We start from the raw sequence: 14852 nt of genomic DNA on the forward strand, positions 1-14852 counted from the left end.
CACTGATGAAAACTGTGTTTTTAACATTTTCTTGTGGTATTTTTCTGACCATAGAGGTAATACCACAAGAAAATCCAAATTTGATTTCTGCATTCAATTGGTTTTGAATCAGGAGCAGAGGAAAAAAAGCTGTTTGAAAAATATTGCATTTGTGATGTAGAAATTACGCTAGGCGAGCCACAAACTCCCTACTCTGCTCCATTCTGATGCATCCACTGCAGATCCATGCCATTTTAGGTTCATTACTTCTAAAAAGTAATTGATTAATTACTGGATCAAAATTGTGATTACATTTTCACCTTCTTATCCCGTTTTGTCCCTTTCGGGGTCACGGGGCTGCCGGAGCCTATCCCGGCCACTCGTGGGCGAAGGCAGGGGACACCCTGGACAGGTCACCAGTCTGTCGCAGTGTAATTAAATTACTTTACTCATTACTTATTTGAAAAAAGTATTCATTACTCATTACTTTACTTTTTTCCCTCTCAGATACAGATTCTCATAGGAAAAACGGCACAAACAAGATCCTCTTGTCTTTCATTTAACTTTTATTTTTAAAGTAATGACCTGGTTTAATTTGAATTCAAACAACAGCGTGAAAAGTGACACAAAAATATGGTGTGGTCTCAAAGTGAGATGTTAAAGCGTATTGAGCGCTAACTCATTTTGACCAGAGACGTAGTCATGTGCAGCTTAGAGAGAAAAATAAAGTAAAAAGGGTGAATTAATGTAGAAAAACGGCGGATCGTGGCTTTCACACCAAAGAGTCAGGTTTAGAGTTGTTTCACTCGCAGCCAACATCAGTACATGGGTCTCCGTGGGGCTCTCCAGGGATGAAAAGACTCCTTGCAGCATCTCTTTTCATCTGATCTTTGAGCCAGTTTGGACAGCGATGTGACTGCAGTAATGTCTGGACTTGGACCAATCCCCAAATCTGCACACATAACTGTTTCATTTAACCGAGAGAAAATCTCAAAGCCCACAAGACCTCAGTGACAAAGTAACAAGGGTTTCTGCTGTCCGGTTATTTTAACTCATTACCAAAATTCGAACTGTAATTCGTTACGTTCTCCCATTACTGACAAAAGTAATTAAATTACATGAATTCGTTACTTTATAATCCTTTACCCCCCACGTTGGATCCATGTACGTCTTTGTTTTCTTCTTCCGAGCTGGCATCTGGATCAAAACTGTATGGCTGGAGAGCTCTGATATCCCTCACCATTTTTGTTATAAACAGCAATGTTAGGTTGGGGTTGTGAGGGACTGTAAGCTAGAGGGAGAGAATGGAAATAGATGGATGATGGGAAGAAGGGGTAGGCTTATTCTGCGCCAACGGTCCTGTCCACAACTTGGAGGTGAATTTCTAGAGAACTCCCGCCGCTCTGCAAAAACTATGTCCTAGAAAACGACAGTTGTTTTAAAAATTTAGTTGAAAACAGCATAGTCATACTTAAAAGACCACTGGGAATGCTTTAAAAATGGATCATAAGATGATTGGAGTGGGAGTTTAACAATAACACAGTCAGTAAATGATTTTCTTTAAAAAGTCAAGTGTTAAATAAAACCCAACGACAAATATCTACTGGTGGGATTTACTAAGGCAATTTACTGCAATTGTAGAAATTAATGTCCATAAAACCTAAGTAAGAATGATTGTTTGAGCTAAGGTCATGTCTATATGTTGGACATTATTAAAAACAGCACATCCTAAAACAACTACAAAGCACTGAAGTGGAAGGATAATGGTTTGGACTGGTTTTTCAAGATCTGTTTGTGCAGTTTATCGCAGAGCTGAATGTACAACCAGCTCAGACTAAAAATGAAGGAGGTTAAGATGTTGCCATGGCTTAAAGGAAAGCTTTAGCTAATATTGAATGTTGTGTACATATTGGGGCAAAAAAGAAATTATTAGAGTAGGGGTCTCAAACTCCAGGCCAGGAGGATCGACTTCCTGCTTTTTTTCCAGAAATCCTGCCTTGTCTGCTGCTGATTTCCTGGATCGGGTGTGTTTAGCCAATAAAGAGTTTCATATTCAGGTTGGCCCTCGGGGCCTGGATTCTGACACCCCTGCATTAGAGGAAGTTTACTTTAAGCTAATATTTATTTTTAATAAAACATTTTAAACACCTTATTATAGTTCCCCAACTTTCATTGTAAAACGTAGACTTTTTTTTTTTATTTCTCCAGTCTCTCCAGTGACCTCTGTTTCTACTGTGAGCTCCACTTCTAAGCAGAAGCCTATTGTGGTTCATCCAGACACAAGCGATTCTGCTTCAGGGGATAAAGTCAAGTTTGTTTGTCCGCTAATCCTTAAACTGGATGCTCCAGCTCCAGAGCCTGACAGTTCAGAGAAGCCTGTGCAAGTGGAACCTCAGCAAGCATGCGTTAGCACCGCCAAGGGTACAGCTTACAGCCCTTCGGTGTCTGATGGAGCCACAACCCCTGCACAGGTGGGCATATGGGAGCGGATCCAGTCTCCAAAGGATACCAAAAACCATCTGCAGCTAAAACTGAAGCTTACCACTCTGGATCAGAAGTTGACCTGCCCCTGTAAGGTACAGCTGGTAGACGTGCTCACAATACCTGAATCAGGAATGAAGACTCCAGACAGTGCTACAAAAGGTAAAACTGGTTGGTCTTTACCAAAAGACCTCCGCCACCATCAAGGCCTCCACACAGGCCGGCGCCTCTGCTGCTTCACCCCATGTGGAAACGGTGTTTGGCGTCTCCAAAAGGTCGCAGCCCACTCCCGTGACGGATACGTGTGCAGCCTCTGCGGAAAAGCCTTCCAGCGCCGGAAAATCCTCCGGCGACACGCGCGCTTTCACACCGGAGAAAAGCCGTACTCATGCTCGTCATGCTCAAAGAAGTTTGCCTTGAGGAAAAGCCTTCGCCGCCACTTAAGGTTTCACACCGGCGAGAGGCCGCACATCTGCACGCAGTGCGGCAAAAGCTTCCGCGTGCGGGATAATTTAAAAGCCCACATGAGGTTTCACTCTGGAGAAAAACCTTTTAGCTGCACCTCGTGTGGAAAGATGTTCAGGATCATGAGGAACCTCAAGCAACACAAACTAAGCAGGTGTGAAAGCTTCATTCCATCCTTCAAAACAATCGCTGGCTATTAGCTGGTTTAAAAACAACACTGCACGCAGCTGTCAGTCCAAGGTTGATGCAGTTGCACCCTCGTCTACCTCAGAGTGAAAACACTGGATGGTTTATGCAGACACCTGGTCTGTAGAGACCACTCAAATGTAATGAGCCATTTTGGTGCTAGATATTTAGTCATTCCTGAAAGAGTTTTGTAAGCTTTACTACTTTATTTTTGTCTTTACTGCTTTTTATGTCAATGGTTTGTGAGGAATAAAAAACCTACAGCTATTGGATTATTAAAAGATCCTTCAAAGCGAAGCGATTAAACTGGTATGAGGAGAACTGCAGCTTTTTTGCGAAGTACCGTCTATATTGAAGACATTCTCGCCGGTGCTTTTTGTCTGGAAGAACACTTCTACAGGGCATAGAGTTATAATACTAATTCTCTAAATTTATGAGGTCCAGAATGAACACTAACAAAAACACAAACATAAATCTTTCTTGTGCTCGTAAAAAACTCCAGTCTGCAGGGCATGAGGAAGAACATGCCTGCTTTCATCATTTATTCAAATATTATGTTTTTACTGATGCTGATTCCTAAAAAGTGTAACATTTCGTCTTGTTCTTGTATCACTTAGTGGACAGATTTTTGTTTTAATTATCCAGGGGAAAAAAGCTATTTTTTTTTTACACTTAAATTTTCTGAGAGCAATGGAAGGTTTCAATTTAATGTATTTTTTTATCTTTAATGCAATAAACTTGTGAAGTTCACTCTCTGTTAGTTATAAGCGGAAATAAACATTTAATTTTACTGAGAACTGCAACAAAAAGTCAGGATTAAGTGACAGTGCAGGAATACTTTTTACACGCCCTGTTCCAGCTTCTTACAGTGCATCAATTTAGACGAATTTTAAACCACTTTTTGTCTTGGTTTTTGCTGTTATGATGTTTTTCAGTCTTTGTTAAATGTGATATTGTGGTTGCCAACCCTGCTTTGATCAGCTTCCCATCATGTCCCATAAGGTTTTTTGTAAGCAACCAACAACATTCCTCATAGTTCCTCATCATTCATCAAAAACTTTAATTGTGGTTTGAGGATAAAGATAATTCTTGATATGAAACAAGCACAATATGTGAAGTATGATCTCAAATGCTTTTTAGCTTTTTTTTTTCTTTTTGCATTTCCTGTCACTGTAATTTCTGATTTTAAACTAGTTTTATTAGAAACCATATCCTGTAAAAAAAAATACTAAAACCATTGAAGATTTCTGACTGTTGAATGTAACTGCTGAAATGTGGACTCCTAATACTTAGGAAATGGTGGCGTATTCAAAAAATCAAACTGATTGTTCATTTGAGCAATACTTACACTGAGGAAATCTTTTAATTTTGGAGGTATGTTGGCAATTACACCAATAATGACCTGAAATGAGCCAGATGATACTCATAACTTGTGGTTTCTTTATCATATGGTTTTGCTGACATCAATTTAAAATCACAACAAACTATTTGAAAATTGTGGTGTGGTAACAGTCCATCTTTGTTTGGTTTAGATACATAAAACTAAAAAATGTGCTCTATATTGACAGATGTCTGTTTCAATCTTTTATAACTACTGTTTTTAGATGTATTAAGTTTTGTGAACCAATAAAGAAAACTTATTCTTGTTGCAAGATTTATTTTTGTACAGACTCTGCACATTACATTAAAAAATGAATTGTCATGGTTCATAGCATTAACATTTTGCAATAGTAGAAGCTTGAAGCTGTTCATTCAACACATAAGCTGAGGCATTATCCATGATGGTAGATTTGAAAATAATGCCAAATTAGTACATACTGATGACCTGGGACAAACAGAATTGACTGTTGGATGATTTATTTTGTTCATTTCTCACTCATATGAAATAAAACAAATTAATAACTATAATTCAATTATTCTTTTATTTTTACATGGATAAAATATTTATTGGGTAATTTATTATAAATTATGCAAATATTTCAAAAGCGATTTCTGTTACCAAGTTTATCACCCATCAAGAACGGCCTACTTCCACAGTTAAGCAAAAAATGCAAATTTAACAAAAAATATTTCAAAGGGGACATTTTTATTTAACCCTTGTGCTATCTTAGATGACCCCACCCTTACATTGACGTGTTCTCCCTACCATGACAAAGGTGGATAAAGGTGGAAAGATTTCATGTAATCCATGGACACCAGTGAAGATCACAAATCATTGAAGAAAAAAGGTTCAGAGCACTGTCTAGTGGGTCTAGATGACCCAACTCCCAATGTTAAAGGGCCTAGGATAGCACAAGGGTAACATAGAATCACGAGTAATAAATCACATGTCAAATAAAATCATTCTTTAGTACTTTTCATACACTGTACCATTAAATGTTTTACCAAAGGAAAAAAAAATCATTGATTTACTAAATTAATTTATAATTTAATTAATTTGAGCTCATGGAGGTAAACATTGGGTAATAGGCAGATGAGGAATCATGGTAACAGGTTAAATGACAATTAATCATGATACAAATTGTTATCCAGAATTAAGATACTGCAGGTCAAAAATGAGATGGGATGTTTTTTTAATTTACAGCCCAAAAAATGCATAACGTTTACGAGGTGGTGGAAATGTTTCAACAAGATTCCAACGACTTCTTAACATGTTTTAACAAGATTCACCACTGTCAGACACGAAGCTTTGTTAACAAATATTCCAAACATTGGATCCAGTAGTCAGCATTTGATTGGTTCGGGGATGGTATGACAAGAACGAAACGGATTGGTTATTCTCTCCAAAGCTGTGTGCTGATTGGTTGTTTGGTCAGTGACGTCAAACCACTGGATAAACAATCTGAAAACGTTTTTTTTTATTATTTAACAGTTGCAATTCCAAAACTGAATTAATAAATGTACTCATTTTTTTCAAAGACTTTTCTTTTCTGTTCTAAAATCTTGTTGATTCTTTGCCTACGTTTTTTTTTTAATGAAGACTCAGCCCACCAGGAAGTAAAACGCTCTTCCACAACACTTTCAGTTTTATCGACATGTTAAAAAGTTAGTTAAACAAAGCTGTAGTTCCTCACCAAGCTTTTAATTTTCAGGTAAGACTGAATTAAAATATAGTTAATTGACTTACGCCTTTATTTTAAATTTTGTTTGTTTGGGTGTTTTCTCTGTGTTTCTATCAACAGTCTTTGTTTACAGAATGTAACTATCCAAAGGTAACAGATCAGCTCCTTGCTCTTTTAATGCACAGTGGCAGGCTTTTGAAAAGCACACAAGTCAAGAATGGAAGAACATGAGCAAAGCCGCCTGGAAGAACTGCTGACCTGTCCAGTGTGTCAGGACATCTTCAGTGACCCCCGGCAGCTCCCCTGTGGTCACAGCATGTGTCTGAGCTGCCTGAACAACCTGCTGGATCACTCCTCTGATTCTCCCTTACGCTGCCCAGACTGCAGGGCACAATTCAGAGAGGTAGTTGATGTACAAAGAAGCTACGCCCTGGCACACATTTCAGAGGACTACAAGTTGTGCAAGAGCAGAAGGGTAGCTACCGTCCTCTACCTCTTAGATGTGTTTGACTCTTCTTTGCTGCTACATCTTCATTTTTTTCAATCTGTCTCTGCAGGAAACACTGGCAAAAAAAGTGTACTGTGACTGCTGCTCAGAATCCAAAACTCTGGCTTTTAAAACGTGTCTGAAATGTGAGGTGTCTATGTGCAAAGAGCATGTGAGGAACCACCTGGAGCTCCCTGCGTTCACAGGGCACCCGCTGGTTGGCCCGCTGAGTGACCTTGCCGAAAGGAAATGTCCACAGCACGAGGACGAGGTGCTGAGGTACTACTGCAACTCCTCGAGACGTTACATCTGTAACATCTGTGCTCTGGACAGCAAGCACCTCCGTATGGACTCTGAGAAGTCCTCTGTCCTCCAACGACAGCTGACAGTGAGCAGAATACAATTTATTTATTACTACAGGATATGTGAATTGCTAAAAGTGGGACATTTATTTGTTTATCTGATGTTTTTTATGTGGTGAGGTGTCATATCGCGTTAAAGACTGAACAGAGAAAAAAAAAAGCAATGTGTAAAAATCTGCCCAAAAATTCAGCTTTTAGATTTTTCTAATAAATATATGTTAAACGTGAAACTTCTCTGAGGTACGTAAGTCTTTACATTATTTCGTTTTTTACTGTCAATCCTAAACATTATTTAGGGGTAGTGAATCTGCAGCTCATTAAAGCTGGTTGGCGGTAAAGTGAGGCATTTGTTTGTGCATTTAACAGGACTATTTAAACCAAGAATTCAAAACGCTTATCGAACACGTTGCAGAATCCGCTGGAGCTGTTAGCAGACTGCAAGAAGACTTTCAGTACTACGTAAGTCTCTCTCCAAAACTTTTTTTGTTTTTTTTGTTTTACATATTCTTGTGCCATTTTTCTGATGATGGAGGACACATATAAGGAAATTTAAGCTAAAAAATTTCCATTTGAGTATTTCTTTATTCAAATCAGGAGCAGACGAAAAAATGCCGTTTGATAAAGGTTATTTTTGTGACATAGAAATTACGCTGGGCGAGCCACAAACTTGTAGACGATCAGATCCATCTACATCTTCTTTTTTCTTGTCCGAACTGGCATCTGGTTGAAAACTCGCCATTTTTGTTGCACTAGCAATGTTAGGTTGGAGTGTAAGGGGCTGTAAGTTAGAGGATGCAAAGCTTTGGTCCCGCCCACAACTCAGAGGTGAATTTCTAATGAACTCCTGCCGCTTTGCAGAAACTATGTTCAAGAAAATTACAGCGCTAAAAAAAAATTGGCTAAATTGGCATAATCATAATTAAAAAAAACACTGGGTAACGCTTTTAAAATGCATCAAAAGATGATTAAAGTAGGTTTTTAAAAAAGATGTGCTCTATCAGCTCTGAGGTTGATGTTTTTCTGCACAGAGACGGCGCCCTCCTGATCTACGAGTCAACGGAGTCACCTTCATCCTGCTCTTCCTTTGGTTTATAGTCCTGTATTATGGTAAGAAAGAAAACACTTGCATCCAGTTCGTTTATATCTCTGTTGTATCTATGCAGAAACTCACTGATTTCTGCTGCTTCCAAACCCAGCTTACAACTACTCTGTGGAAAACCAGATGTTAACAGAGGCGCTGGAAAAGCAATGCCCTAAGACTCCATCAGAAACACTGTAGCCGACTGGGACACTGAAGAGGCGTTGGATTGATGTCTAGAAGAAAACTTTCTCCTGTCATCTATTGGTCCAATATCTTAAAATGTCCTTCTTTTAGCTTTTATTTAAACATTTCAATTCCCAGCAGAACGTATTTTTAATAAACTTTGTTTGACTAGACAGAGTAACAAGTGAAATGGATGTGTGAAGTGATTAAATCCAAGTTGGAAAAAAAAAGGTTTTTGACGATTCCTTGGTGATTAAACGCAGGTTTATGGATGAGGCGGAATGGTGACATCCATTTCAAACCCATCAATTTTTCCTTTTCATTAATTAGAAGCCCAGGTTTTAATAGATTCTTCTTCGCGTAGCCTAGTCATTATTGGTTGTTTTGGCAGTTGTTGCCTTCCTCCCAAAGTCCCCTTTTACAGCGGCTAAACTTAGGAGAAGAAGCCTGTGAGATCCACAATTGCTGTGTAGCAATCCAAGAAGTGCACTTGATGTGTGTAACCCTTGTGGGGTCAAGATAACCATTGACGTGTTCTCCCTACCATGACAAAGGTGGATAAAGGTGGAAAGATTTCATGTAATCCATGGACACCAGTGAAGATCACAAATCATTGAAGAAAAAAGGTTCAGAGCACTGTCTAGTGGGTCTAGATGACCCAACTCCCAATGTTAAAGTGCCTAGAATAGCAGAAGGGTTAAAAGTACTTAGGTATTTAGGTAACTGGTGACCTGTCTCTGCCCACCTCTTGCAGGAGCAGCTGATTTGCTGAGGTTTCTCCACACAATATGACTTTGTGCTTTGAGAAAATGTCCTACAACAAAATAAAAACATCAACACATTGGGAAACAAAGCATCTCTCAAGGTCTAAATGTAATAGCGAGGCTTCTGCTGTGCTTCTTCTCATAATAAAAGGAGGCTAACACTAACACAGCTGCTCAAGCTCAAGGTCAAACTGACTTTATCGTGCGGTTTCACCCAGAATCTATTTATTTCTGAAGAACAGAAACTGATGTAAAGTTTTAATTAGTGTTTGTTAGCTTTTAGATCTTGAGGCCTTAATTCAAATCTAAGTAAAGGTGGATTTAAATGTTGAGAAAAAACAGAAAATGATTTGTAAGTGTTAAAGAAAAGAGAAAAAACAACTTTAATGTTTTTTTTTTCATTTATTAAGAAAAATTGAGAAGTCTTTAACTGACTGGTCTAGATATTCTTATGAAGAAATAGCTACTATCAATACCAAACATGAAGAGCAAAACAGTAGAGTTGTAACAGTTAGTTATAAAAACAGCTGACAATGTGGACTGCTGTACACAAATATGTTTCTGAGAGTTGAAATGGTCAGTTTTTTCCGTAAAGATGGACTTTAAGGGAAATATAAAAAGGCAAGAATGTGAATAAACCTAAAAAAAAAATAATCATAAAACATTCAGACTTCTCCAGCTGCCATCCAGTCCTGTAAGGATTTAAGTTAAGGTACAAACATAAAGTCAGGACATCTTTTTCAAACACTGAAGACTTTTCAGTCACACTTTAACACTAGTTCTTTGTAGGAGCATGATGTTATTCAGGAGAAGACAAACCCCAAACTCTTACAAAACAGGAATAAAAAAACACAGCTGCTTAATAAAGGAAAAACACCTTCCTTTCCCATAAATAAAGGGCCAGATGCATTGACAAGAACATGTTTTAAGGCAGTTTTAGGGCCTGAAATACAATTTGACATCACTGTTTATTGTAATGATAAGTGAATCTATGCAAAACTACTTTCTAATAAGGAAGATGAGAGATTGTGATGTTCCTGCATGCAAATCAACTTTTATTTTGCAATTCTGTTCTTTAGCGAGCCAAAACACTTGACACTTCTCTTTTGCTCCCCAATCCATTTTTTTCCGATGACAAAACTGACAAAAGTAGAAAACTGATTCTCTTTTTTTAAGGTTACTAGTTTATTTAACATTTAATAAAGTAAAAATTGTGCTTTTCAATGGCCTTCAATTTTTTGAGGGTTTAATGTGCAAAAAAAAAACGACATGCATATAAGTTTACAATGGTCCAGAGATTCATATAGATGTGACTTTTTCTTTTTTTTTTTTAGAAATCTATCAAAAATATTTTTCTGCCATAGTTCACATTCAAAGAAACTGGTGTTTGGTGCATCTGACCCCCGCCCCTTCTACATATCTAACTAATGAGATGATCACATTTTTATTACATTACTTCACTGTTGCCACAGACTGGTTCTTGATGGAGCACCACGCCTGAAACACATCCCTGCAAAAGAAAAACAATGAGAAATGGTCACGACGCTCCGTCCACTGTGGCTCTTTAGCCTTCTAGAAACATGCACATTATGTGAAAAAAAAATAGATTTGTTAGTCACATTTTGTGATTCATGTTTAGATTTTTCAAAATGATGTAATCTTATATGCGTAAAAATGTACTTTCTGTTTAAATGGTGCTGACATTACACTAAATCAAGAGGCACTGAGAGCTTTACCATTCCTCAAAAATGCAAAGGGCAGATAATTGAGCAAAATAATGGTCTGATTCATTGTTAGAGTCGTTTATTATTAGAATAAGTTTAAACTCATAATTTTATCTTATGTATAGTTGCTGTTTAAGGGCAATCTATAGTTGCAAATCTATTACAGCAGGATCTTATGTGACACAGGAAGCATTTTATTTTGAAAGGAAGTGCTGTTAACAGTCGTATAACAGAAACATAACACTGTTATACTGCATGTAGATTTTGAAAAGCTACATTTTTTTTATAAACAAATGGTTTAATGTCCACAAAAATATAAAATAATTGAATTTTTCTAAACAGTTAAGTGGGACTTTGCAGCTCTTGTTGGGTTTTGGTCTGGAAGAAACTGAACCAAATGTCTCTTTTAGTGCTAAATGTTGCAGAACCCTGATTTAGTTTTAAAGAAAAGAAAAAATAGATAAATAAAACGTCAAATGATGCCTTCACACACCTGCAGTGAGTGGCAACACACTCGTTGCTGCAGTACTCTTTGTCCCAGTCTTCACTGTCCACAGCAGGGTTATTGCAGCCGGCCCTCACACACAAGCTTTTCACATCGCCGTATCCGCTCACCTCCATCTCTTCCTAAAAGAAAACATTCAAAAAAAGCAACACATTTGGTTGACATTCATTTCTACTGTTTTTTGTAAAAACAATGAAGCATAAACATCATCAAGTCTTTACATTTTTAAGTCCAGAATTTGCTGTGTTGCTATAAATTGTTGAAAAGTTCACCTCTTCTGAATGCAGCACCTCAGTGACATCATCGTCTGTATTTCCTGCCGTCTCGGCTAAATTCGGCACTGGCTCTGATCGGGCAGAAGCGCTCACAGTTGCTGTGCCGTGCACCAGAACATCGCTTCTGTCCTGAATTGTTGCGGGAACTATTTTTATCTGAAGTGGAGGTGGGGGCGTCGCTGAGACAGACACAGGTTGTGCTGGGGTGGGGCCTCCCTCCCTGGGTTTGGCCTGCAGCGGCGGGGGAATGGGGGCCATCTGCTGGAGCCGGGGGGGAGGCGGCGCGTTCTGCATCTGCTGCAGCGGAGGGGGCTGGCGCGAGGCGCCCGACACCACCAGGGTGGGCTGCAGAGCTCGGACCCCTCCGGGCAGCACAGTCAGCACCTGCCCCCCCCCCTGCAGAATGTGCTTGGGGATTATGATTTTGGTGATGGTCGGGGCCACAGGCACGGCGGTGCCGGCTCCCGCGTGGGAACGCGTGGTCACCTCCGGGACATCCAGAATGATGCTGGATGAACAAACGCTGGTGATGTGGTTGACGTCCATGCTGTTGCTAGCCAGAGCTGGGCGGAGAGTGTGGTTGCCAGGTGCAGGAGGGGTCGCATGGGAGGATGGAATAACTGCTGGTGGAGGTGAAGGAGCAGGTTCCATTTCCTCAGCTGAGGGCTAAATGCAAATAACACAGAAGCGTTTTTAAATCAAACTTTTTTTTAAAGATTTGTTTTCTTCCTTCAAGGACTTTATGGTTTTACCTGTGAGAGTTGGTTAGCTTTGTACGCTGCGAGCGCTTTCAAATACTCCTTTTTAGCCGCCTCCGTTTTCCTTTTGTACACCTACAATAAACAAATCGGCTTAGTCACCTCCTCCTTTACATCCTGGACGAGGAAGGAAAAACATGCAAATATTTACCTGTTTCTGATCCTCAGCCAGGCTGTCCCACATGGAGGCAACTATTTTCGACACCTCCCCGAAGGAGGCGTTGGGATTCTGGCCTTTAATGGCAGCCTGGGTGTCTCTGAAGAACAGTGCGTACGCCGACACGGGCTTCTGCGGCTCGTTTGGATCTTTCTTCTTTCTTCCTTTCTTTGCGGTCGTCGTTTCGGGTGCTGGGGCGACTGCTGCAGGCTTTCCACCACTTCTCCGGGCTGCAGCAGGTTGGGCAGAAGACGGCAGGACGGGGTGGAAGGACATATGGGAGAGCAGAGGCGACGAAGACAGAGACATGGGGGCTTCCACCAAAACACTTCTCTGTGTAGAAAGAGACAGAGAAGAGGGACAAAACACGTTAGCTTCACAATCTTTAAAGACTCGCTGCCATGAAAATCCTATTTTTGGTGTTTTTCACATGTCTTTGTGGCATTTAGCTGATGATGGAGGACATGTTTAAAGAAAATTAATCTTAACCCCCAACCTAACACCGCTAATGTTAGGTTGGGGGTTTGAGGAGCTGTAAGCTTGCAGGAAATATTTTGTTTTGTTAATTTAGACTAAAACCGGCATAATCATAACTAAAAGACCACTGAGAACACTTTTAAAATACATCAAAAGAGTGGCTCTTTTACACAAACCGTGGTGAATATTTCCACGTACCCTAAAGTCATTCATATCCTCATCTTGTAAAGAACCAGCAGGCGACGGTGTGGCCGACAACGGCTGCTCGGGCACCTCCGGATGACGCCCGACATTGTCCTCGCAGAGACCCAGAGCCAGCTCCGACGGGTTAATTGTGGTGAGATGGCTGCTTCCCAAAAGACCAGGCCCGATGTCAGCCAGCTGCACATCGATGGTCATCGGGGACGAACTGCTGAAGTGTGAGCCACTGGAGCTCCCAAGTTCCTGTGGGGGAGCAGCACTCATGACCAACAAAGTGGATTTCAGCATGGATCGAATATATGCACGGATCAAGCTTGGATTCAAATTCTATCAGTTTGTAGTCAAAGTTTGAGTAGAAGAGCAACATATTTTGTTGCATTTACCATTTAATTGAAAATGTCAAAATGGAAATTAGTGGGAAGTTTTATATTCAGAGGTTACAAAGACTAACACAGGAGGCTCCTACCAGAGCAGATGAGCTTAGGAGGGCAGTGCCTCCAGCCTGGTGAACGGCTCCAAGGTTAATGTGCTCCAGACCGTGAGATCCAGAGTTGATGAAGGTGGAGGCAAAGGATGGGTCGTTGGCCTCAGCAACAAGGTTGCTAACCAGACTCTTGGAACCTGTGGAGACACCGGTCCCATCTGACAGCTCAAAGTGGGCATCACTGATGCTCAAAGCCTGGTCTGGATCCAGGGATATTGGAGGAATCTCGAACACCTCATCCCCGAGACTAGGAGTGTGGAATGTCTGCTGTTTGTAAACGACACAGATCAACAGTCCATTCATTAAATCGGAAATGATCATCTTCACCCCCCCCCCCCCCCCCCTTCGCAATAAAGCGACTCACCTCTGCTGACAAAAAAGAGTGACCGGCATCTCCGCTCATTGAAAGATAACGGTCTCCCGCTTCAGAGAACTAAAACAAATATTTTCTATTTCAACAAACAAACTCAAAAAGACCAATTCCACGAACGTTTGGTGCTTTTAACCAGCGGGTTACCTTGTTGTCCTCTGAGAATCCACCATAAGGCTGGCTGTCCAAAAACTCCACATTCTGAGCACAACCATCCGACAGATCAGAGTAAAAATTTAGTTCCATTTCGATCTCAGACTCACTCAAACCACCGGCACACTTTCATCCTATGTGGATGACGGAGATGCTTTCTAACCAGCTAGAGAAACTTTAGCTGCTAACAGCTACTTAGCTAAACACAGGGGTTAGCATGCGGTCGAAGAGGTCGTGAGAAACCCCTAAGGGTTTAAAATATAAACTACAGCTGATACACAACAGACCGAGGCCAGAAACAAGATAAATGGTGTTATTGTTTGAACGAATTGTCCCTCTTGCTGTCTGTAAAAGCCAAAACTTATAGCAGGCCGAAAACAAACCCCATTCATACAACGTTGTGCGGTTACCGACGCCCTCTACAGGCCAACAGACGAAACACATGCTGGATTCAGGTGCTGTTGGAAAAATCAGAAGCGACAATTTTGTTACATTTGGAAACTAAGGCACAATGTGAGCATGTTTAGTGGCTCCTTTGTGACAAAATCAGTAGAGTTCCCTTTGAAAGTATGACTTAGTACTTGTGGAAAAAATAAAACAGTGCTCTTAGCCCCCTTGTGATGCAAATATGCATCAAACCACTCCAAAATTACCTGAATTTAGCTTTTTCATTAAGGCAAAAACAAGTGATTTTTCTT

The 14852-nt window shown here is 40.3% G+C and overlaps 3 protein-coding genes across 10 annotated transcripts in view; 2 read left to right on the forward strand and 1 right to left on the reverse strand.

Annotated features, from left to right (window-relative positions):
* Positions 1 to 4763, forward strand: part of si:rp71-1g18.1 (uncharacterized) — a 6172-nt gene extending 1409 nt beyond the window's left edge. For all 4 annotated transcript variants that reach the window (XM_004079108.5, XM_011486547.4, XM_011486549.4 and 1 more), the window contains exon 4: positions 2188 to 4763. In XM_004079108.5, the coding sequence (XP_004079156.1) occupies positions 2188 to 3125 (938 nt within the window). In that variant the 3' untranslated portion in view covers positions 3126 to 4763. The remainder of the gene's footprint in view (positions 1 to 2187) is intronic.
* Positions 4764 to 5928: 1165 nt separating this feature from the next.
* LOC101165179 (E3 ubiquitin/ISG15 ligase TRIM25) lies at positions 5929 to 8516 on the forward strand. 4 transcript variants are annotated; one of them, XM_004079036.5, is made up of 6 exons: positions 5929 to 6203; positions 6359 to 6648; positions 6731 to 7048; positions 7389 to 7481; positions 8051 to 8129; positions 8219 to 8516. In XM_004079036.5, the coding sequence occupies exons 2-6, from the start codon at positions 6391 to 6393 to the stop codon at positions 8299 to 8301; spliced, it is 831 nt and encodes a 276-aa protein (XP_004079084.1). In that variant the 5' UTR covers positions 5929 to 6203; positions 6359 to 6390; the 3' UTR covers positions 8302 to 8516. The 4 variants fall into 4 exon arrangements, with proteins under 4 accessions (XP_004079084.1, XP_011484852.1, XP_011484853.1 ...); XM_011486550.3 differs by having other exon boundaries at positions 5935 to 6203; positions 6294 to 6648; XM_011486551.3 differs by having other exon boundaries at positions 5940 to 6203; positions 6307 to 6648.
* Positions 8517 to 9432: 916 nt separating this feature from the next.
* Positions 9433 to 14591, reverse strand: tox4a (TOX high mobility group box family member 4 a). 2 transcript variants are annotated; one of them, XM_023965325.2, is made up of 9 exons: positions 14149 to 14591; positions 13996 to 14064; positions 13614 to 13898; positions 13145 to 13390; positions 12464 to 12802; positions 12307 to 12387; positions 11552 to 12220; positions 11268 to 11401; positions 9433 to 10560 (listed from the first exon to the last, which is right to left on the reverse strand). In XM_023965325.2, the coding sequence occupies exons 1-9, from the start codon at positions 14245 to 14247 to the stop codon at positions 10503 to 10505; spliced, it is 1980 nt and encodes a 659-aa protein (XP_023821093.1). In that variant the 5' UTR covers positions 14248 to 14591; the 3' UTR covers positions 9433 to 10502. The 2 variants fall into 2 exon arrangements, with proteins under 2 accessions (XP_023821093.1, XP_023821094.1); XM_023965326.2 differs by having other exon boundaries at positions 13614 to 13895; positions 14149 to 14584.
* Positions 14592 to 14852: the final 261 nt, after the last annotated feature.

This window comes from Oryzias latipes, chromosome 17, assembly GCF_053564925.1.
Source record: "Oryzias latipes strain Hd-rR chromosome 17, Olatipes_Hd-rR_3.1".
Classification (NCBI taxonomy): Eukaryota; Metazoa; Chordata; class Actinopteri; order Beloniformes; family Adrianichthyidae; genus Oryzias; species Oryzias latipes.

Coding starts and splice junctions, on each gene's coding strand:
- LOC101165179 (XM_004079036.5), top strand. CDS start 6,391: ATGGAAGAACATGAGCAAAGCCGCCTGGAAGAACTGCTGACCTGTCCA. Junction 6,649..6,730: donor AGTTGTGCAAGAGCAGAAGG/GTAGCTACCGTC, acceptor CTGTCTCTGCAG/GAAACACTGGCAAAAAAAGT. Junction 7,049..7,388: donor TCCTCCAACGACAGCTGACA/GTGAGCAGAATA, acceptor TGCATTTAACAG/GACTATTTAAACCAAGAATT.
- tox4a (XM_023965325.2), bottom strand. CDS start 14,247: ATGGAACTAAATTTTTACTCTGATCTGTCGGATGGTTGTGCTCAGAAT. Junction 13,899..13,995: donor ACTCTTTTTTGTCAGCAGAG/GTGAGTCGCTTT, acceptor GTTTACAAACAG/CAGACATTCCACACTCCTAG. Junction 12,803..13,144: donor AGGATATGAATGACTTTAGG/GTACGTGGAAAT, acceptor CTTTCTACACAG/AGAAGTGTTTTGGTGGAAGC.